At 42.2% G+C, this 22,994-nt stretch overlaps 1 protein-coding gene across 1 annotated transcript in view; it reads left to right on the top strand.

Annotated features, from left to right (window-relative positions):
• The window catches only part of LOC309594805 (contactin-4), a gene marked incomplete at both ends in the record, with an annotated part of 167,981 nt that overhangs the window by 26,428 nt on the left and 118,559 nt on the right, over positions 1–22,994 (top strand). The window contains 2 exons of the mRNA XM_082321209.1: positions 11,390–11,516; positions 12,580–12,755. Coding sequence (XP_082177335.1) covers positions 11,390–11,516; positions 12,580–12,755 — 303 coding nt within the window. The remainder of the gene's footprint in view (positions 1–11,389; positions 11,517–12,579; positions 12,756–22,994) is intronic.

The raw sequence follows: 22,994 nt of genomic DNA on the forward strand, positions 1-22,994 counted from the left end.
TTTTACTCACAAATGCCATCAATCTGAGCCGTTTGTGAGGGTGCTAAATTGCAGTGTTAGAAGTCATAAAAGTCAGGTTTTTGACAGCTATTACTGATATCTTTTCCCTGCTGCATTACTTAAAGTTCATAACATTTTTAAAAAATTAAAGGAATACATGGGTAGATTGTACAAATTGTACTCCTGGTTGCTCTTTTGATGTTTTACTGATTGAACTCCGGGAACTTTATTTAAGCCGCCCATCAATTTGGCATTCAGCGGCGTTAATTTTAATGCCGGATTCGTGTGGGATTTTGTGTTTGCCTGTCTGTGTGTGCCTGGAGGGTCTGATCCCTCTGCTGGTATGACCGAGCAGAATAAATGAGGATAAATGGTGACTTTCAGAAAAAGAGGGAGTCTCCATGAGCGCTGCAGGTCCCCGTGCTGGGGGTGGCCGTGCAGAGCAGGACGCGGTGTTGGTGGCTAGTGTGCCCTGACAGCCGGAGCCGCAGCAGCTCCCCTGCGCCCCATGGCTTCTCCGTGCGGGGAATTGCCTGCTGGAGAGCAGGAACAAAAAAAAAAACTTGCTGAGGTTACAGAAACATTTTAAAAAAATTAATTGAAGGACAGCTCCTCAAATGTGCCCTGAATCGGTGCAATTCCGCTGACTTCAATGAAGTGGTGGAGATTTACACCAGCTGAGGTTCCAGACCTGTGTCCCAACAGCAAACTTCAAATACCTTAAATCCATTTATATAACGTAACCACCTGGAGATTATAGCATTGGATCCTATTTAGAGGATTAAACACTTTCTTGCTTTAGTAGTAGTGGGAAGAGGTAGTGAGGTTTTTGCATCCACGGCCAGGAGGCTGCTCAGCATTATGATACTGTGCAGTGTGGTGCCTGGCACATCTCAAGAGGGCATGCAGTAGAGCAATGACTGCAAGAATGGCTTTGATTTACCTCTTTGTATAATTTTAAAAGAGAGGTTATTCTCTTTTCCAAAATAAGTTGGTTCTGCTTAAACCCCAGATACCTGAGATGCCATCAGGCTTGCATTCAAGGCAGCCAGAGACCATTACAAGCTGATGCGGACAATTTTACACCAAAAATATAATTATATAATATTATAAACATGAGGTTTCCCTCTCTCACCATTCTTTCAGTTACACTGTAATTCGTTACATTGAAATATTGTCTGTTTTTCTTAAGGCAAGGGCTGAACTTGCTAGAAATAGTAACAAAAATGCAGAGTGTAGTATTTCTAATGAGGCAGATGCTAAAAGGTGCCTGTGCCAGTAGACACTTTCTGTAATAGAAAGGACACAAAACCCATACTCACCTTATTCCCACGTTACTGAATATGAAGTATTTGCTCAGGGGGCCACGTGTGAAACATCATGTTGAATTTGTAATATGTACATGCTGTAGAGAGCTACACATATCCCAAGTGGAAGAGTTTGGACAGGGTTGTGAAAGGCTCCACCACCAAAGTATAGGTGTAGTGGTCCCTGCAGCCTTCCCAGGGCTTAAAAATGAACAAGTATTGTCCTTCATAGCCATGGATGTGTGTATATCTTGGGAGAAACTGCACTCATCTCCAATGTGCTCTTTTCTTATTCTTTCTTAGTCTTTCTTTATATTGGAATTCAGTTAGAAAAATTGCAAATCCCAAGCTTTTTTTTTGCCGGAATGTGTTTACAGTTTAATTCAGCTTTTTTCCCTCCAAAAATAGCCTTTATGTATTAAAAAAATGTTTCTGAAAAGCAGCTGCTTTTTTCCAAAGTTGGTATGCTTTTGAAGGATGGAAAGGAATTGAATAAACAACTCAGCCGCCTTGGTTTAGATGGACACTACCTTTATTCTTCATGTTTTTTTAAAAAGGGACTTGCTAGATCGGAATTATTTTTTGAAGACATTTAAACTGAGTGCTTCTAATACTACCTAGACTATTCTAGATGAAGATAAAATAGCTCTTCTGCAGAATCACAGGCAAATGTAGAGGAACCAGAGGCAGAGCGCGCCACAGGAGAGATTTTTTTAAATCATCCAAGAGACACAGGTACCTTGTTCTTCCGAAGGTTCAGTGATGGATAGACCCATGGGCAGACCACGGCTGTGTTAGCACAGTCTCTGCTTTCGTACACTCATCTTGTTAAACAGTTGCCAATTAAATAAAAGCTGCACACCTTGACTGCATCTGACTAGCACTTTCAGATGACTAACGCTGTGAGAAGACACAACTCCAACAGGTGGAGATGATGAAACTTTGTCACCTGTGTCCTATTACAGTGTTGTCGGAGGGGTATGGAAATGTTCAAATATTGCCAAAACCAGACAGACAGAGAGAAATGTCCGTATTGTGTATTGAGTTAACAAATAGCTGTTTTACTCCCTGCTTTGTTCATGTTTTAAAAGTTTTGTGCCTGTTTGTTGGCAGTAAGTCATGCATCCTAGCTGAATGCTGGTCTCCTGGGAAAGCATTCCTGATATTCCCATAATTACTCAGCAGCGTGCCTACTCTGGGCATAAGCAAGGGCTTGTTATGACAGCTCTCGGCACTGCTTCTCTTAATACTGTGCAACTAAATGTCAAAGTCATCCCTGATGTATTCTCTTGTATACAGCATTGTGTTTTCTTGCCGTAATTGCAAAATGTGTGCCCATGACCCAGAACAAGCAGATTTACAGTGCCCCGTTGACAAACTGAACCCCCGTACGTGCGTTTTCTGACCAGTGACATAGTGCAAATTGAGTTACCGGTCTTTTGCTCAAAGTGTGCCAGACTGATTATCCCTTGCTCGCCGCTACCGGGGAGCAGTACTGCATTGCTCAAGAGGCGCTGGTAATTCTATCTGCTTATTCACAAATATTTGAGAAGGGAATCCATTGCCTAAACCTCTCTGTAAATAGCCGGATAAAAAGTTGGCAGGAATCAGTTTTACTTTTGTCAGTGGCTAATGGACTTAAACCTGAAAACAAAAAACAGGGCTTCACCTTGAAGCAATGCACCAGAGAGAGTTCCTTTCACCTTGAAGATTTCTGCAGTGTTGGGCTCCTCAATCAATTGAGAGCCTGTACACATTGCCAGAGTTGTCTTTGTTTTTCAAGCAATAGATGATACAGAGATTATAGGTTATTGCCCCAGGGGCTTATCTTTTCTAAGGCTCTAGGATTTTAAAGGAAAGAGGCTTTTTCAGTATGAGTACTTCGTAACTTTTTACTGTCCACTGGTGGAGTGGGACGGGTAGCATTTGTTAGCCTGGCTTTCACACACCTTCCTTATTACATGAAAGATTAAAATCAATTGAAGTTCAGGGAGGTATTGGAGAAAGGAAATATGTGGCTTTAAAATATGCACACAGACCTACTACTTCTGCTTCTTTTTTTTTTATATCCACTTTATAGTCCCTGTCATACTCCAGACAACTGAAAATCTTACAATAATGATATGTGTTCTGGGAAGACAGCAATTATATCAACACTTTAAATTTTACTAATAAATCAATAGGTAATTAGTACAGACCTTTAAAACATTTATAATACCATATCCACAAATAGCTCTATACGAGAACACCCAGCACTGGAGGGATCTGCAGACTTTGGGAGCAGGTTGAAGAATAGTTGAAGGCAACTTTGTGTTCACAATGACGTGCTGTACTGGGGCTTGGTCAGAGGTGAAGGTTGTGTCAATGCAACTAGATGTAAATATAAAGGTTTCTAATAGTCTAGGATGTTGGCAACAGCCTTCTGAAAGAATTTCACAGATTCAGGTCTCTTGCTAGGCAAAAGCCATTTTCAGCCTGAACAATAGTCTTTGCCCAGTGCATCCAGGACTTGTTTTCAACAGGAGTGGAAAAAAAATCAGCCCAGTATCAGTTTCTAGCTACGAGATACAGGTGCAGTCAGAATTCGTAGACCCTGGGAACAGTCCTCGTGGTTTGACTTTGCCTGTGCTTTCCTGGGAGGTTACAAACCTCTCTGGAAGCCACCATTGTCAACGGCACAGGACTACGAGAACCTGAGGCCACAATTCATCAGGCATGGGATGTGGCTGCTACCCCTGCTGTGGCTCTGACAGGCCACCTGCATGCCTGGTGATGGATGGGGATAACGGATTGAAGCGAGATGCCTCAGAGCTGCTGTTTCAGTGGTTAAGATCAGTGCCATGGATGGAGTAGACGATGAGCGTCAATTGTGTCTCCCTTAAGGACCAATTTCTCTGTCATTGACTGACCTCCTCGGTTGAAAGTATGTCATGTCCTGAGTTGAAAGAATTAAAAAATACATAAACCATGAAACCTGTTAAGCACCAGTATTTCATCTAAGGCTCTATATAATCCAGTCATCTGAGATGCTCTGAAATAATTTCTTAAATACACAGTATTCAACAGCAGAGCAGCAAAATGGCAATGTTTGCATTGGCAAGTGTCATTTTCAAGATGTTCAACTACAGTTGGTGAAGTGCGTAGCAAGGAGTTTTATGTGAATGAGCACAGCCCTTGCGGGTGACGTCAAACATCCCTGTCATTTCACTTCCATTCACAGAGGAGTTTTAGCAGTCCCAGTGTTTGGTCACTATGATCATTTTTTCTCCGTGTACACTGGTGAAACAAAAGGAACATGAGCTAATGTGAGAGTGTGACTATTTTTATTCTTGTAACCAGCAGATTTGACCAATTAAGTCATGATGCAGTACCATGAGTTGTTATAGCAGTGGTCTTAGGGGAGAATGAAGAACATAACTGAGGAAAATGTATTCAGCAACCGAAGAGCTAAGTCCTGGATTTTGACCTGGGCTTGGTTCAGCAACATGCTGGTGGCGTCCCGGAGGGTGGATTCCTGGTCACAGCTCAAATCCATGGGAGTTGCGTGTGCACGACAAAAACAAAGATCATTTAGTTCATAGATCATAATTTAGATCATAGTTAAGTCTAGAGGAACAAACAGTTTACAGTGGGTTTTTACGTAATGCAGGTTTAGTGTCCTTATTCCTAGTGACAGAATAGGTGTGAGCACATTCAGAATAGATGTTATGCAGCAGCTTTTGAGAACCCTGGTGAGACTGATGTTATTCATCTCCTAAAAACAGAATCTATGTCTTTGTTACTTCAAGAAGAAAAATGTGCTTCTTTTTTTTTTTTTTTTTTTTTATTACTGCCCAATGGTAACAATAGATGTATTGTGCTAGGTAGGGACAGTATTTTAATTTCCTGTCATAATCCTGTGTTTCTAGGGCTGTATATATAACTCTGCTGAATGATTTCCTCAGGGCTAGAGCTTAACTTATAAGACATCAGAACAAGCCTGACTATTGTTTATGTACTTAAAAGTATCTTTGAAAAAACATCCCTTTGGTTGTGTCTACTATTTCAGCACTGGAGATCAACAAATAACCTGATCATTAATGAACAGGCGGCAGGTTCTGTTTTATCTTTTGTAACTGATCTTTTGGCAGAAGACCTGCAGATGCCTCAATGCTCTTCTATTGTACTATTATTATTATTACTGTTGTTGTCTTATAATTATTCATAGCTTTATCATAGGCTGATATCATCCTTAACAAAGCAGTGCAAGTTTATCTGTTTATTTTCCTGATGTCAGCTGTGATGACTCAGGGAGAAGGCTGCTTGGTGAAGAAACTTGTGATTTTCTGCAGTAATGGAGAAATGTGCTTTTATCGTGTCCTGAAGAGAACATCTGTGATCATAATCGTGCTGTTGACTTACTAAGAGAACACAAATTACATTCTATTAAATAAGGTTTTTGTCATAGGACAAGTCACTCATTATGCTGCATCAGGAATTGCCTCCTCCTGGCTGTCTAGACCCAGTAGAGGAGGCACAGGGAAAACTTGCTTGCTTTTGCATGTACTGATCAGGTAGCAACATTTTATTTGAAAAGTGCTAACTTGATGACATTTGCTATAATTAATCATGTGGCATTTAAATAGGTGAAATTACGATACCGCTGTGGTACAGGCAGTCAGACTGAACAAGAGGCTTCACAGTTGAATTCCCCAAGCTAGAGCCTGACCCACGGTTGGCATTTGCACGTTGGCTCCTGCGCTGCGGCGTCGCAGGACCCAGGCAGAGGCTGCTGGCGGGCTGGCTCCTGACCTCACATAACTGATGGACCCCGGGCTTCCCTCAGAGGTTGGAGCACACTTGCGTCAGGGTGGATGTATTTAACCCTGCCTTTAATTCAAACTGCTCCAGATACTTGGGTCACTCGTAAATAGAGTCGTCAGACCATTACTGCCTCCATTTCAAATTCTGGAAATCTGGCATTTCAAATTCTTCCACACTGGCATTTACGAGAGTGAAGATTTATTTCTTCCTGTCTTCTGAGCCTCTGGATTTTTATGGTTGTGTTACTGTCTCTGAGGAATATCTGACATTGCTTTTGAACTCGGGTATCAGATGCTTGCCTATCAGATGTCACCTGTCAAGCATGGCTTTCCACTTTAACTGCACTTGTACTTTGTACAGCAGCGATCTGGGAAATAAATGTATGTCAGGAAAGAGAGGTGATAGCGGGAGAAGCCATCCAGCTTGCGGTCCCTGTTGGAGACCTGTAGGGTGCTGCGAAACAAGCCCAGTCCTGCAGCCTGGTGCTGCGAGGGGTCGGGAGAGGTGGTGGCACTCTTACTCATCCAGCTTCTCAGCCCAGAAGCAAGGCTGCAGGGGATGGCTTGGGCAAGATCTCTGGGAGGGTCCTTTTCTCCCATGGCTCAGAGTATTGCAGTAGATTTGCGGAAAGTGCATCTTATGCAGTGGTGGGGTGGTGACGATAAGAATGAGAGAAAGAACCTCATCGTTTGTTTCAGCTTTGCTCCTGATGGAAGTATCTGATTTTTGTTGTTGTTTTACTCTTTTTCTTAATCTTTCTTAATTCTTTCTTAAACATGTGGGTCAGCCATGGTGCAGTGGTAGACAGGAATGAGTAACAGCCCAATGGTGGAGAAAGGCTGGTGATTGTCTCTAGAGATGCAGAGCTTCCCTTAAAAATAACGCTTCATACAGGGCTTTATAAATTTCCTTTTTTTAAATGTTATTTGTTTCTTTTGAATGGGAAGCGCCTTTAGCAGGTCTTGTTCATTGAGAAGTCTACAGAATTATTTGTAGTAGGACTATCTAGTGTAAAAATTTCTTTCTTGTAATTTCAAAGCCATTAGCACCATTTGTGTGAGCGCTTGATGTTAATAGAAGCGATAGACAAAAAACAAAGAGCGAGCCATCCAATTTAGTCTTTTCCTGCTCAGGAGGACATAATGCAGCTGACTAACCTTGAAGAGCAGGCTGTTGTGTTAATCAGCGATGCCCTTGAGCTGTCCTATCCATTTCACTTTCCAGTTTCCTGAAGAGTTGCTCTTCCCAAGGTGCAGTTTTGTCTTGAAGAAATACCGACTTGTAGCACTGTACGAAAACACACCAGCATACATAGCAGAAACCAATTCCCTTGGCAGCAAACAAGGAAAGGATTTTTATCATTTATACTGGATATACTCCAAGAATTCTCTCTTCAGTTTAGTTATTATCTTTCCCTACAGTGTGGAATATTCAATTAAACCTTCTCTCAAATTGGCCATAACTTTCAATGAAAATTAAAGCAGTTCTATTTAGGTAATGATATCCATCACCGGGCTTAATGTTCAGAGAGAATAGGAATGGTTTCACCTGTTCACGTGAATTAACCTCAGCTGACATTCTTCATGTTTCAATTCCTCAAAAGCGCAGAAAGATGACAAGCATTTAGCATCCTACTGGATGTGCTGGCTCTCAAGTTTGAGGTACTGGAGGGACACAGAAAAGATACTCTTCATTTGGTATGTATTTAAATTAATCTGGCATTTTTAATAGATTTTGTGATTCACTAGGAAAAAAAAAAAATCTATATATCTCAGCAGAAGCTAGGGTAGCAGAATGTTCTTCTAAATTATCTGTCACATTCTGTCCAACAGCATATGGGCCTACACCTCGTGCTGTGTTTAAAAATGTTTCTTTTATCATGAAATCTGCTGAAATTTCCTATATCCTGCATCGTACTGAAAGAAATACACTTCTTTCAAAGGAGGCAGACCCAGAGAAGTAATACATTTGTTTCATCTGACAAGGAGGAAAAAATGCTTTTTGGTAACCAATCTTGTTTGCAGCTTGTCTTAAGCTGAGGGCAGCTCAGTGTTCATTCTGGGTTAACTCATTTTGGGCTCAAGCAAAAGAAACGTAACTCAGAAAAATAAAATCTATCACTGGGAGAGTGTCTTAACAGTTAGCTTGTCTGGGAAGGTTACTTACTGTGTTTTCCCAGGACAGTAACAAAGGTGTAAGAAGTAGCACAGGTTACACAGCAGTGGCTGAAAATCATGAAGAGCAGAGTGAGCTAAAACAACTGAGCAGCTTTCATGTGTAGATATACATATATGCACTGCTTCATTGTTCTGTTAGATGAAACGACCAAAAGAGAGCCCAGTGAACACAATCTCCTAAGAAGGGCAAGGGAAAATTTTGCCTGCTAAGCTCAGGAAAGAGCCTCCTCCTGACATCGGTGGGCTTCTGTGAATCAAGCAGCTAGTAGGGTTCATCAGTGATAACTAAAAATGTGTTATTATCGCTTCATGATTGCAAGTCCCTTAACATTATCACAATAGACATGGAGTTACTGCTTTTATTTAAAAAAAAAAAAAAAAGTGTAAAATTCACATTTCAAAATTATCTGGATAGCAAAACTTTGCTCCCACAAAACCAGACACTGTAATAGAGCAAATGCATTTGCCTGTGCTGACACTAATCATCTGAGATCTGTTTCTACCCAGTAATGTGGTAAATTAGTCAAAAACGGACTATATATGGTACAGGTACTTTTAGTTTTCTGCCTGTAAGAATCTAGATGACAGTTTGTTTTATTTATTAGTGAATATTTAGTGTTCTTTGAACCAAATCCTCCTCTTCTGTAAGGCACTGTGGCTCAACTCTTGTCACTCACTGCATTAGGATCGGGGCTGCAGTGATTTCAATCACGCATTAGACTGTAGCAAAAGGACTCTACAGGCTGAAGATTAAATAGTTTGGACTTGCTTATCTTGGTTATACACAGGCAGCAATAAGAGAAAGAAGAAAGGTACTCAAAATAATTTTATCTACCCAGTGTTGCAAGGTTTTTCCTCCTCTTCTGTTCCCCTGATACGCTGGCAGCTGCTTTCAGAGCTTCTCCCTGCCTGACCCAACGTTGTTCTCTTGAAAGCCAAGTAGTAGTTGTACCAGGGCTTTCTTCTTGCTGGCTAACAGGAAGGGCAAGCATTTTTTTGCCACATGAGAGCTGAATGTTAAACAGTGTCAGCAGCAGATGTGGTAATATTTGGAAAGCAGTTTCATTTGATCTTCCGTGAGCTTCTATTTTAGCTTAGGCATATTATTTAGATTTTTCACCTATTTGTGACTATTTCTGCCTTCATAGTTCTCTATCTTTTGTCTGATACATTTTCTAAATTGTACTTTGCTTGCTAATTGTATAGGCAGATTGTAATGTTTCTTACAAATATAACTCCCTATCAAACATAACGCCCTATCAAACACCCCATTGCATCATGTGGACCAGTTTCATTATACCTTGAAGACCAGTGTCTCACCCCAGGACGCTACACCATAATGATCTGGGCCCTGATCCTGCAGCCAAGCGATATCCTGGACATATGGGGACACGCTTGGACCCTTAGATTTGTTTGTCTGTCTGTTTCTCAACTCAAGTAGGTGAGCTATCTACTTTTTAATGCGAGGTGTATTTTCTTTTGATAGGAGGAGGACCAAGAATCTGACCTTTAGTGTGATGTGACACGATATAAATTGACACACCATAATTGAAATAACAGCAAGTGACAGTGTAGCGTGACTTGAGTCCTTTGATGGGGTGTGAGGCAGATGACACAGCCGATGCAACACATACCTGAGTCAGCATGGTTCGCTAACTGGATTACCTGGGATGGTCTGGCTTGTGCCTGTCTCGGCACAATCCAGCTCCTTGCCTGTGGGAATGGAAGCGACTCTTACACAGGACCTGAGCACCAGGCCGGCTTCTGTATTTTGCAATTAGAAAACTGGATATTATAATTCTTTTGTTTTCGAACCCATTAATATACTATTCGGAGCTATAATCTTTATGGGCCAGACTGTAATATTCTTTCTTACACTGAATGAGACTGTTTAAGGAGTGATGCAGTCCTGGGTCTCAGAAACAAGTCAGGATATCATAATCTAGCCCTGTATGCTTTATGGTTATGATTATCTTTTTTTGCCAGCAACAGTAAGTTGCACACAGGTATAATTTATAGCTAGAGATGATGTGAAATGTGTTCTGAATAACAGATGAGTCTCAGTCAGATATCGTTAACATATAATTAAAAATAAAGATAAATACAACCGATATGACTGTATGCTTAGTGCATTCTCTTTTGTGGTGGTGCCTGAGGGAGGAGACACAGGGGAGAGGTTGCTCCATTATAATCTTCCTGGCAAAGTCTCTCTGAAATCCTTCTGTGGAGATGACAGAATTTTCTCCCTGGAGTAAAGAGCTCTTGTTCTGTCCCTAATAAATCCAGCTGATTTCCCAGTGTCAGGGGATATGAGGGCTATTCACATTCATTCTCACCCTCTTTCTGGTGGAAAGGTGCGTCGTCGTCTGTTCATTCCTTTTTCTTTCCTTTTTTTTTTTTTTTCTACATACCATCATCTTTATATTTTATTTATTCATTCTCCTCTGACCTCCTATACTCACAAATTACCTGCATGTCCATCAAGATGAACTTCTGGCAGCAGACTAGATGGCAGCGTGGCTGCCTGGCCAAAGTGATGTCCGTGCTTGCGTCCCTGCGAGTCCCTGTCCTCAGCAGCAAGGGAGCCACAGGCACCAGCAGCAGCACCCTGATGGCCCATGCAGTTGCCCTTTGCCCCGCAGAACATGACCAGAAAAAGTTCAAAGGTGGCTCCTTCCATTCAGCTAAAAGACAGAAAGTCTTTACTTTCTGTAGCTGTATTTAATAATGAGTTTAGTTTTTTTTTTTTAATTTACAGAGAAAATATTTCATGTTTGAAAGTGAAACTAAGCATTCTCATTAGAAGTGAGCTGTGCTATCACAATAGGATATGCCTGTTCCCCTTCGTTTGAACTTCGGGTAAAGTTTCAATCTGTACTCTATTCAGTGCACAGATGTTTTCCTGAATGTTGACTCCATGTGAGGTTCAGTGGCTTTTGGAAAAAAACCTGTCTGTTCTAAAAAAAAAAGTGTCATTATCACATCTTTCCTAGGGTGAATGTTACATGGCCTCTTGCTGCTAAGATACTATTTTATATTTTAACACTGGGTACGTGGAGATTCCATCAAGTATCTGTCACATTTTTTCTCTGTTTAACGCAGACGACAACACACTGCACGGGCCGGTTTTTCTTCAGGAGCCCAACAGCATGATCTTCCCCTTGGATTCAGAGGAAAAGAAAGTGAAGCTGAGCTGCGAAGTAAAAGGAAATCCCAGACCAACCATTGGGTTTGTTGAATGTTTAACTATTCTTTAGCGTGATCTCCACGCTACAGCAGTAGCCCCCAAGAGCCTCTCTCCTGTGTGCATCACACGGTGTAACTCAGTGATGTCCCTGGAGTCTACCACAATGCTGATAACAAAAAACAGGCATCAGGAAATGACTCCATACTGCAACACAATTGCAAAATTTGGACGAGTTCAAAAAGATTATGAAGGGATTGTAAGCAGTCTTGGCTCCCAGATTAATCATCCTTTTCCACAAACATAGACAAAGCTCTTAATTGTTTTCAGCTTTAGTAACTGCTTTGGGATCCCTAGAAAAAAGATGCTACACTACCATGGTGATGTTGCTGCTGTAAATCATTTAGGCTGCTGTTTTTTTTCCTTTAGTGCCTTTCTCATTTTGTTCACTAAAGTAAATGCTGCTCTGAAACCGATTAGAGTCTTCAGACCTCAGCCACACTGCTGTCTTCTGACACAACCAACTATTTAATGCAATAAACTGTGTTGATTCACTGGTGCAAACATACTCAAATTGTTTCTCTGTACATTCTGGTAAAGGGAGCTGCTAGGCAGCTGTGGCTCCCTCGCATGCTTTGTCCAGGGCTGATGGGGATGAGGGTTGCTATAACTGAGGCAACCTGATGCTGGAATTTCTCAGTGCCCCATTTTGTGACAACATCTACTGTGAGTGAATTTTCTTAAATTTAAAAACAAACAGCCAGCAAGTCGGGAGAGGAAAAGAAACCTTGGTGGACTTGAATGGTTTAAAGGTGCTGTTTCTGGGACTTCCTCTTGCAAAATGATTAATTCCAAAGAGCAGCAGCACTAGCAACTACAGAAGCATTAATCATATCACAGACTGAAATATATGTCAAGGATATTGCTATTTCAGTTAAATACTGGAATATTTCAATACTGTGCAGGAAATTTGCATTTTCATGCTTTTTTTTAATAAGTAGTCAAAGATGTTTTAAATCTTTCTTTATTTACTACATGTTGTCTTTTCAACTACCCAGGAGTATTCATTAATATTAGCAGAATTTAACTTTGGCATTTTGTCCTATAGGTGGAGGTTAAATGGAACCAGTATTGACATTGGTATGGATTACCGCTACAGCGTGGTGGAAGGCAACCTGTTGATCAATAATCCCAATAAAACCCAAGATACTGGAACATACCAGTGTGTAGCAACAAACCCGTTTGGAACGATTGTCAGCAGAGAAGCAAAGCTTCAATTTGCTTGTAAGTAACAACGCAGCCTCCATTCCTGCAGCATGCTAGAAAAACTGAGAGAGCAAGGCCTACTTCAATAACCTTTTCTAATGCATTATGTAGTATTCTCTGAGCTGTTCGTGGAGTAGAGAAAACACCTGGATTTAGAGGAGAAATATGAATGAGGAATAGATGCCTTGGTTTATGATTATTTAGGTAAAATTATATGTAGTATGTGGGTAAAATGTCTTATTCCTTGAGAAAGAGGCCACCTAGGAAAGTATCTGGCAAATGGAATCTCACCATTGATTTTTCCTTTCCTTGGAGAATTAACACTTCAAAATATTTGAAGGAGCATACTCTTTATAAGGAATAAATTCACAATGACAGTTTTCACAAGTCCTGCATTTCAGAACTTAGGTACAAGTACTTTCAGGCAGGCGTGATATTTTGTAACTCTGTGTAAAAGGGAAGACAGACTGCTTCATATTTATTTTGGGTTAAATTCAGAGTTGCAGCTTTTTGCAAAAGCTAAGGATAACAAAAGACACAAGTCTTTATGTGAATTAGCATGATATGAAATTATAAAAAGCCATTTTGAGGTACAGGATAAAGTCTGTAAGAGTGGGCAAATGATAACGCAGGACCACGAGTCATCTTTTTTCTCATGTAGTAGTGAAGGTGAAGGCAGAGAATAGATATATGGGCTCATTCATCCATCATCTCTCTGATTTCTCTGTGCCATCGTCCTGGGAGGGGTGTACATAGCAGCTTAGTAATTACAGTAGGACCTGCTATGAAATAGCCTTGCATGCACGTGCAGGAGTTCAAGGCAATCCGTTCCCAGACACGAAGCTATCAGTAATGGTGAGCTTGGCTTTCAGTAGAGCTTAATGAAGGATGCTTTTGACCAGCTGATGAGAGAAGCTGATAGAATAGAATAGACTATTTCAGATGCGCTCCAGCTACAAAAATAAAAAGGTAAAAATGCCAATAAACGCCAGGTTCACACAGTATAGAGAGGTGATTTGTAATGAGAAGTATTACTGTGAGTAAAGGCAAGTCCTCTGTCTTCCCGTGTAGTTTACAATATATTATCTGTTTGCTTAGGACCTGCTTGTGTTTTTCCATGACTGAAGGTGTGTTTTCACTGTGGATGGGTAATGAACAGCTTCCTCAAGACCAATCTCATCACTCTAGATTTCAGTATGTCAAGGTGATCACTTCATAAATATTGCGTTGCTCTGCTTCTCTGGAGACCACGTGTTTCACAGCAGGCTCCGTCCTACAAACTGTGGCCTTCTGCTAGCTATCAGGGTGAGCCCGAGCAACATCATTATTCAGAGCAAAGCATTTCAACACCCCCTTGGCTGGAGTTGTACTGTTTGCAGACGTCAGTCGTTTAAGGACATGCTAAGTACCAGGTTGCAGCTCCTTAGATGCTGGTCCTGGGCTTCAAAGTTCAGAATGTGGGACTAGGATGGAGGATCTTGATGCTGGCAAGTGCAGTAGCCATGGACTACTTGAGTGGAAATACATCAGTTTCCTTGCTTGTTTAAATTGTTAGGCACTTATTAACCAAGAGCTTGGAAACACAGAGAATTCTGCACAAAAAATAAGAAGCCTTTAGCATTTTATCTTTGCTTCAGGTACAGAGTGTTTATTAAATTCTGATAAGTTTATCTATCTTGATGCATCTCATCTGGCAAAAATCTTTCAAGTTTTGTAGTTGACCAAATACAAATTTAGTTTGATTGATTCTTAATTACAAAGATTGAATCCAAAAAGAAAGCTTGGTCTTTTCCAGTTTAAAATAGCGATGGGGAACTTGAATAAATGTATTATTTTTGATTCCTAAAATTTATTTTAGTTTGCTAAAACAGCATAATCAGATTAGAAGCATTTGGATTAAATAAAAAATAGCATTTATCAAGGTAGGCTCTGTGCTTTCGCAAAACAGTAAGTCATTCTGTCTTGTATAATCAAAGGATTGCAACCTGAATTAGCTGAATTACGAAATACACAGAGTGGTTTAAGTTTATTACAAAAGCTCTGCCTCTAAGAACCAATAAAAATGGGCATCTGTATTAGTAATGTTTGTTTTTCAGCCTTGACATCCAAGATGTGTGGATGCAGTAGCACTGCTTAATGTAACTCCTTGCCTATATGTGGTTTTATTCCAACCATGATCATTTTTGAATGGCCTTGTGTAGGTTCTGCGTGGAATAACCTAAGGCACTGTATGGGGAGGACCCTTTCTCACCACTGGCGAGCTCTCTTAAGCCTGTTTGCTCTCAGTTGCTCTCTCAGGATTTTCCCCTTTTATCAAGTTATTTCCCTTGAATTTACACCCTTGTCTTGTGCCTAGATAGCACGTGCAGTCTCTGACCCAGCTCCGGCACTTCAGCTCGGTCTCTTACGCCCTGCTATGTCACATGTTATGATTTAGCTGTGGAAAGCCATTTGGTTGGGGACTCAGGACTGTACTGCTTAACCTGTCTGTGGCTTCCCCCTTCATCCGAGCAATCCCTTATTTTCCAGCCTGATCGGTGTGTTGTGTGATTTTTGTGTTATCTCATTTTTATTTCTGAGGAAAGTTATTGCTAAGCCTTTTGAGGGTAATGTCTGGGGTTTTGAGCTCCTTTTTTCCTCCTCTTAAGAGTTAAATTCTGAATCCTGGGGCATTGTTAATATATGTTCGTTCGTTCTTCAAGGGCTGTATTATTCTACATTTTCACTGAAGATTAAACTGCGATCTAGCTATTCAACCTCCTGTGGAGGTCAGAGAGGGTCAGCAATTTAATCCTTGAAATATGTATTTAGGTTACAAACTCATTAAGGTAAAAGTGCTAATATTTTCCCCCAATACTTGCTTTGTGATGTATCATTTACATTTCAAATTTGTTCTTTTAGTTTTGGTGTGTCCCTCTCTCCCCCCCCCGCCCCCCCCCCCCCCCCCCCCCGCCCCATGCTAGTTGTCTCTGAAATCGAGCATGTTTCCAGAAAATGAGGAATCTGCTTTGCCACAGTAACAGAATCTGGATTATTGATACCCTAAACCCTGTGCTTATAGTAATACAGGCTCTCAGAAAATAACAAAAGCTTTAAACTCTGAGTATGGATTCTAATAATGGCTTCTCCAAAATGATATATGAAAACACAGCTGAACTAGATTAAATTATCTGCTTTTTATTTTAGGGGATGGGGCTTAGCTTGACAATTTTATTCACTGTACTGTAGTTTCTGTTTGGAAATAACACTGAAATCAATAAGAAGTTATGCCTGGAAAGAAGTGCAGCTCTGATGCTGCAGTTTAGAGATGTATCCACCCATTCAGACATATGATTAAAGCTGTTTACTATGGCCCAGATCCTGCTTCCGTTTAAGTCAAAGATAAAACTTGTATTGATTTTTAGTGGCACCAGAGTTGGACCATACCCCTCAGAAAGTGATGAATTTGCAAGTCGTTCCGCCTGCTCAGCTCCCATTCTCTTTGGCATGACTCGAAGGTGCTGAGCAGCTCTTGGCTGCGGGCAGGAGAGCGGTGCAGCTCAGTGCGGAGCAGTACGCTGTGAGCAGGATGCACTTTTAATGAGCGTCCTTGCCAAATTATTTCTACTGACTGTGAAGTAATTTACAAAATGGAACATTAGTGCACACAGGTGCTGAAAGTTGCATTTATACTCACATCTTCGTAGGTATAAAATCACAAAGTTGAGTCCCGGGAAAGGCTTCAAGAGCTTGTCTGTCCCCAGTGCGAGGCAGCATCGATGCCCTTCCTTAGAGAAGCTCACCAACCTGTTCTGCAAAACATTTGCAGACCCTTCTCATGAGTGTGTATTCGGAGGACTGTGTGTTAAGATTTACTTTCACTTATTTTCGTGGCCTCTGCTAGTGCTAATCTTACTTGCTAGCAGCTACTACTGATTGTCTGGACGATGCTTGGACTTCATGCCCTGTGCGGGTAATGACCCAAGGGCTTTCAAATCTATTCCTCCCCCCCTTCCATTGACTATCAAGCGTGGTAGTTGACCAAAGGATTGTGCTTTTGGGTAGCTGAATCCCAATGGCTTCCCACCAGAAATGTCTCTGCAGAAGCCCCCAGTCTATCACCTTGTGCCAGCTTTCACATGACTTGCGTCTCATCTACTGTCTTTGGGTTTGCTCTTGCTTAACCAAAGGCTGGTAATGAGGAAAAGGGACGGCTTGTCAAACCTGTTCAAAATGAGCAACACTGGTGGAAATGAGTTCAGGAATAAAAAGACTAAGTAAGGCTTCCCCTTCTGTTTGTAATTCTTGTCTAAGTGATGTCCAGATCTGTTCTTTTACAGACCTGTTGGTAGGGTGAGATGAGCGAGACAGGACTCTCACCAGCAAAGAGAATGGCGATTATTCTCTTACCTTTCAGCTGCTTTATGAGCACCTATGGAATAACATGTCTAATTAGCGATTAACTTTGATACTTATTGTACCTTGCTGAGGCCGCAGTTTGTTTTTTACCACCAAAGATTTGAAGCCAGACATTTTTACACATCTCCGGGAGTAGTGCAGAGGGTCAATCTGAACAACCCTCTGCCCCTCACCCCAGGGGTCTCCAGACTGTCTGCTCCATGGCCGCCTCTATCTGCAGCAGCTAATGCATCACCAGGAGGGGGCCAAGGCTCCACTTTCCTCTTCAGGCAGATGACCCCTGTCTTCTCCTGTGGAGCCATCCCCAGTGCTGGTAGATGGAATATCCTTTCCCTGCTGTGATAACTAGACTCAATTTGGCCCTAAACTCCTCAGCAGGATTTGCAGTTTAACCTGAAAATACAAAGACCTGCTGTAATGCTGGTTTAAAAATAAACCCTCCGCAGAATGGGTGAGTAGCCATGCAGTAGCTGTTGCCTTTCTCATCATGTACTGATGTTTGTCACATGCTGTTGATTGTGAAATGAGTATGCAAACAGGAAAATGAAGTTCAAAATGGTGCAGTTTTTCAGTCATACCATTGTCTTGCCCCCTGTTGTTATAAAAACTGCCTAAAAGTGATGTCTGTGAAACATGAGCTGTTAGAGAAATGGGGTCTACTTTTCAGGGGTTTTTAGCATTTTGCACATTGTCGCACCACCACACTGGGAGGATGGTTGGTGTCCTTCTTCCCACTCTGGGCAGAGGTGCTTCTCTGATACCGGTGCCTTTCCAACCCGTAGCAATTTTCTGTGAAGGACTTTCCTTTGAATCTGTAACTTAACAGGTCCATGATAACGCTATGGGTATTTTCTGCAGTTGGCAGAAAAGATATTGCGATGTCCAGGGGGCTGAGGCACTAATTTTTAGAACAGAAATGAGACCCCAGGAGAGGGGAGGACGGGGCTGAAGGGAGGCGTCCTCAGAGGACACTGGAGCAGCAGCAGCAAACCATCGCTGTGCTGCCCCTGGGAGCCCCAGGCTGTGGGCAGATGAGATAAAATGAAAGGGGAAAGGTCTCCTCCTCCTGCAGGCAGCCCTGGTCAAGCGAAATGGCATATTTTGTGCGTGGAATTTAGCCTGAACTGTTTTACTGTGTTTGAAGATTAAACCATGTCTGGAGGGCAGGGTTTGCAGGTGGGCTTCCCTCCACCACTAACAAGGGCAGCAGCCTCAGACTTACCTGTTGTACATTTTTCCATTGGATTGTTCATTTATAGAAACTCTTTCTTCTTCATTATTGTGAGCATACTCCTAACTGCAGGGAATCACACTGTTGTTTCTGAAAACTGTTCGTCGTCCCCCCCCTTATTAAAGAAATTTGTTTTATAGAAGTGTTTCTGTGCAAATAATTGTTGCGCATGAATTAGCAGCTAGGACTCAGCACTGTGCAGTGCAAATGGTAGCAGAAAATACAGTAGTAGTGTGGTTGTAATGAGAATACTTTGGGGCTTTGACCTACCATCCCAGAATAATTTCACTGTGATGGTAGAAAAAGAAAATTACTCCCAACATTATACTGAAAAGGATTTTTTTCAATATTCCCATTGCTGGAATTATTCCTGTTATATCTTGTACCCAAGCAAATCCCATAATTTTTGCTATTAGTTGCTAAGAAACAAATTATAATTGCTGCTCAAATTCTTTACTGTTGTACCCTCTTATTGCCCTGAAGTGCATTCATTTTCTTTTTGGAGATTAAATGATCAATGAAGTAATTCTTTCAAGAACAATTAATAATGAAAACATTTTCAGAAAACCACCAAAGTATCTGCCTTGCCTTGCCTAAACAAACAAGCGCAACAACAATCGCATTGATTGATCAATGAAGTGATGCACTGCCGCTCGGCTGAATGAGGCATTCGGCACGCAAATTAAATCATTTCCGCAGTGATTACTAACGTCTGAGTGTTGAGAAAAGATGATGTGTTTTAAACCTCCTGGAAATTAAGGAGGCAGAGGGTTTGGGTTGGTTTTTTCAGGAGTCGGACTGCAGCTGGGATGGCGGGTGTGCGCAGCTCTGCTTATCCCTTGGCAGTCCATCAGTTGCCCGTGCTCTTCCCCTTCATGAAGTTTATTTTTTCAAGGTTTTTCCGCTTGTGAAGGGCAGAAACCCTGTTGGGCATGTTTTCCTGTCTCCTTCCTTTTTCAGGTTCTCTGTGAGAGCACTTGTGAAAAGCCCCTGCCAGGTACATGGGATGGGAGTCTTTGGCATCCTGGGTGGGAGCTGCCCACCTGCACTAAGGTGGGGGAAGCACCCCTGCCTGCCTGCACACCCCAGCCCCTGCCTGCAGCCACCATCACAGGACATGCGTGCCTCTGCTCCAAGGCTGGTTTTCACCCAGATATTGCAATACCATGCTCAGCTATTTCTTGCTCAGGTACCCCTTCTGCTTTTTCAGAGCCTGGACTTCAGATCTGCAGCTCTTCCCATAGGTTAATTCACTTTTTCCTGGCATGTTCATCAGCGTGCTGCCTCCCACGTGTATGGTCGCAGTTCAGAGATACACCTCCAGCCAGCAACTGGAGTTTGCTTACATCCAGGGCCCATGAATCTGCCTTAAATAATTTAATTTTCTTGGGTTTTCTTACATCTTCAGAAAGTGGTTTTCTTAACGTGGCGTACTTTCCCATACACACCCCAAAAATCTGTTCTGCTGTCTCATTTTTTCCCTTTGAAGCCCTTCAGAGCCTCTGCACGTCCAGGCCAGACAGAGGGTTTCATTGTGGTGCACAGGAGCAGCTCTGTGGCAGCAACAAATGACACTGTGCTGCAGAGGATCTGCCTCTGCTTCCTCTGGCTGACCTTCCTATTTCAGTTTCCAGGGAGACTAAAAAACTCACTAGAACATTTCCCAGATGTACAGGACACATTTTAAATTCTGGGTCCAATAAATAAATCCGTTTTGGTACAGATTCTCTGGTAAGAGAGATTTCCTAAACTTTTCATTCTTCCTGAAGGAACAGTTGTTTTGTAGGTCCTGAAACTCTGCAAATAAGGCATTATTTTGGAGCTTGCATGTGCACTTCTGTTGACTGCCAGAGGCCCTGTCTTCCCAGGCTTCCCCAGTCCCACCGAAGTGGCTGGGACGTGCTAGCCATTCCAGTTTTCCTCCATGCACTGTGATACCTGAAGCTGTCAGGTCGCAGCTCGAATGAGTAGAGCACAGGCTATTTGTGGTGTTGCCATTTCTGCAGAGTTATAATGTTAAAATTGTCTAGGCCATCAGATAAGATTGGGGGCAATGATGGACAAATTTGGCTCGAGAGTGTTGTTTCCTGTATGCATGTAGAGTCCCTGATTCTTCCTCCAGTGTCCTTTAAAGGAAAAATACCATTTATATCCATAAAAGGCCTGATGGTCTGATCCAAAATCAGACACTCCTACCACTTGGGCCCCCAGGACTGGGTTTGGTGTGATGCCAGGTATGTTCTTAACAAGGGAACAAGCAAATTTATTTGAATTTTTCTACATCTGCATATTTCCCAAGATCTCTCTCTTTTACTGAAATCTTAACTCAGCTGTGCCAAGTGCAGTTGTCAGTGTTAGAGAACCAGCTCCCAACCTCTGCACCTTTGCCGCACAGTCTCCAATGGATGGAAAACTAGGCTAAGTCTCACATAAGCTCTTCTTTTTTCTTTTTTTTTTTTTTTTTTTTTTTTTTTTATGAATAGGACCAACAGGGAGTATGTAGCAGAGGATAGATATATAGCCTACTTTACTTTCACCTGTGATAGAAGGACCCTTAACTTAGAACAGAAACATAGGATTTATACCTGCTTTGTTTCCACCCAAGAGTTATAAATAAGATGAATACATTATTATTTAAAGCAGTGGCAGGGCATTTGTAAATAGTCAGCGCACCTTCTCTCAAAACTAGTAATCTTGTAAGCTTGCAGTATTATTTAGGAAGTGTATTTCAGCTTATATCACACAGAAATAGTGCTGCTGAGAGCAGGGAGTGTTGCACGAGGAGGTGTTACGTCCCAGTTTAGGCGCGGTGTCAGAGGGCTGTGGCCAGAAGCTGCTGCACTGGACACCGCACTGGAATCAGCTTAAGATCACAGATAGGTCGCAGTGCCACAGTTTCTCTTCTGGTTTAGAAATTTAGGGAACAGCAAGACAGAGGCTTGACAATTTTTTCCTGTCTCTCTCCATATTTATTAATTTTGTCTTGAATATGTAAAATAACATATATTCAAAATATATATATATTTTATATCTAGTGGCTGGATCTTTAAGAACTAAATGCAGATGTAGCTACTTGTTTAAAATGAACACTTAAATGGACCAGTTTGGTCTCAGTGTACCAAAGTCCAGTGATGTAAGCTTTCCTTCTGTCGTGGTTTAACCCCAGCCAGCAACTAAGCCCCACCCAGCCGCTCGCTCACTCACCCCTGGTGCGATGGGGGAGAGAATCGGAAGGGTAAAAGTGAGAAGGCTCGTGGGCTGAGATAAAGACAGTTTAATAGGTAAAGCAAAAACCATGCACACAAGCAAAGCAAACCAAGGAATTCATTCACTCCTTCCCACCGCCAGGCAGGTGTTCAGCCATCGCCAGGAAAGCAGGGCTCCACCACGCGTAACAGTGACTTGGGAAGACAAACGCCATCACTCCGAATGTCCCCCCCGTCCTCCTTCTTCCCCCAGCTTTATACGCTGAGCATGACGTCATATGGTGTGGGATATCCTTTTGGTCAGTTGGGGTCAGCTGTCCCAGCTGTGTCCCCTCCCAGCTCCTTGTGCCCCCCCAGCCTCCTCACTGGTGGGGTGGGGTGAGAAGCAGAAAAGGCCTTGACTCTGTGTAAGCGCTGCTCAGCAGTAACTAAACCATCCCTGTGTTATCAACACTGTTTCCAGCACAAATCCAAAACACAGCCCCATACTAGCTACTGTGAAGAAAATGAACTCTATCCCAGCCAAAACCAACGCAGCTTGCAAAAAGCTCTGCTGTTAGGTGAAGCTTTTCCTAGTCTTGAGTAAATTATCTTTGTGCTAAATCATGTCAGGATGCTATGGAAAACTCCAACTGGACCTGGAAGTGGCCATAGTACTAGGGAAGTGATCATCCCCCTGTACTCAGCGCCCGTGAGGCTGCGCCTCAAGTACTGTGTTCAGTTTTGGGCCCCTCACTACAAGAAGGACATGGAGGTGCTGGAGCGTGTCCAAAGAAGGGCAACAAAGCTGGTGAAGGGTCTGGAGCACAAGTCTTATGAGGAGCAGCTGAGGGAACTGGGGTTGTTTAGCCTGGAGAAGAGGAGGCTGAGGGGAGACCTTCTTGCTCTCTACAACTACCTGAAAGGAGGCTGTAGCACGGTGGGAGTCGGTCTCTTCTCCCAAGTAACAAGCGATAGGACAAGAGGAAATGGGCTCAAGTTGTGCCAGGGCAGGTTTAGGTTGGATATTAGGAAAAATTTCTTCACTGAAAGGGTATTCAGGCCCTGGAACAGGCTTCCCAGGGAAGTGGTTGAGTCTCCATCCCTGGAGGTATTGAAAAGAAGGGTAGATGTGGTGCTTAGGGACATGGTTTAGTGGTGGACTTGGCAGTGCTAAGTTAACGGTTGGACTTGATGATCTTAAACTTTTTCAACCTAAATGATTCTATGATTCTCTTTACCTATTTTTAGGAAATAGTTATAATCCTTAGGTTGATCCTTACTGATTCTATATCAGTGCAAATCAGTATTGTGTTTAAATGTATGGAAAATAGCAGTCACTGGACCCCCTGGTCAAGCCCAGACTATACCCAAAGGCCAGAGGTGGATTCTGTCTTTGTCAGAAAATTTCTGTTTCTGTAGATGGGATGTAAGGCCAATGCA

This window comes from Platalea leucorodia (genome assembly GCF_965183815.1).
Source record: "Platalea leucorodia genome assembly, chromosome: 9".
NCBI classification, from domain to species: domain Eukaryota; kingdom Metazoa; phylum Chordata; class Aves; order Pelecaniformes; family Threskiornithidae; genus Platalea; species Platalea leucorodia.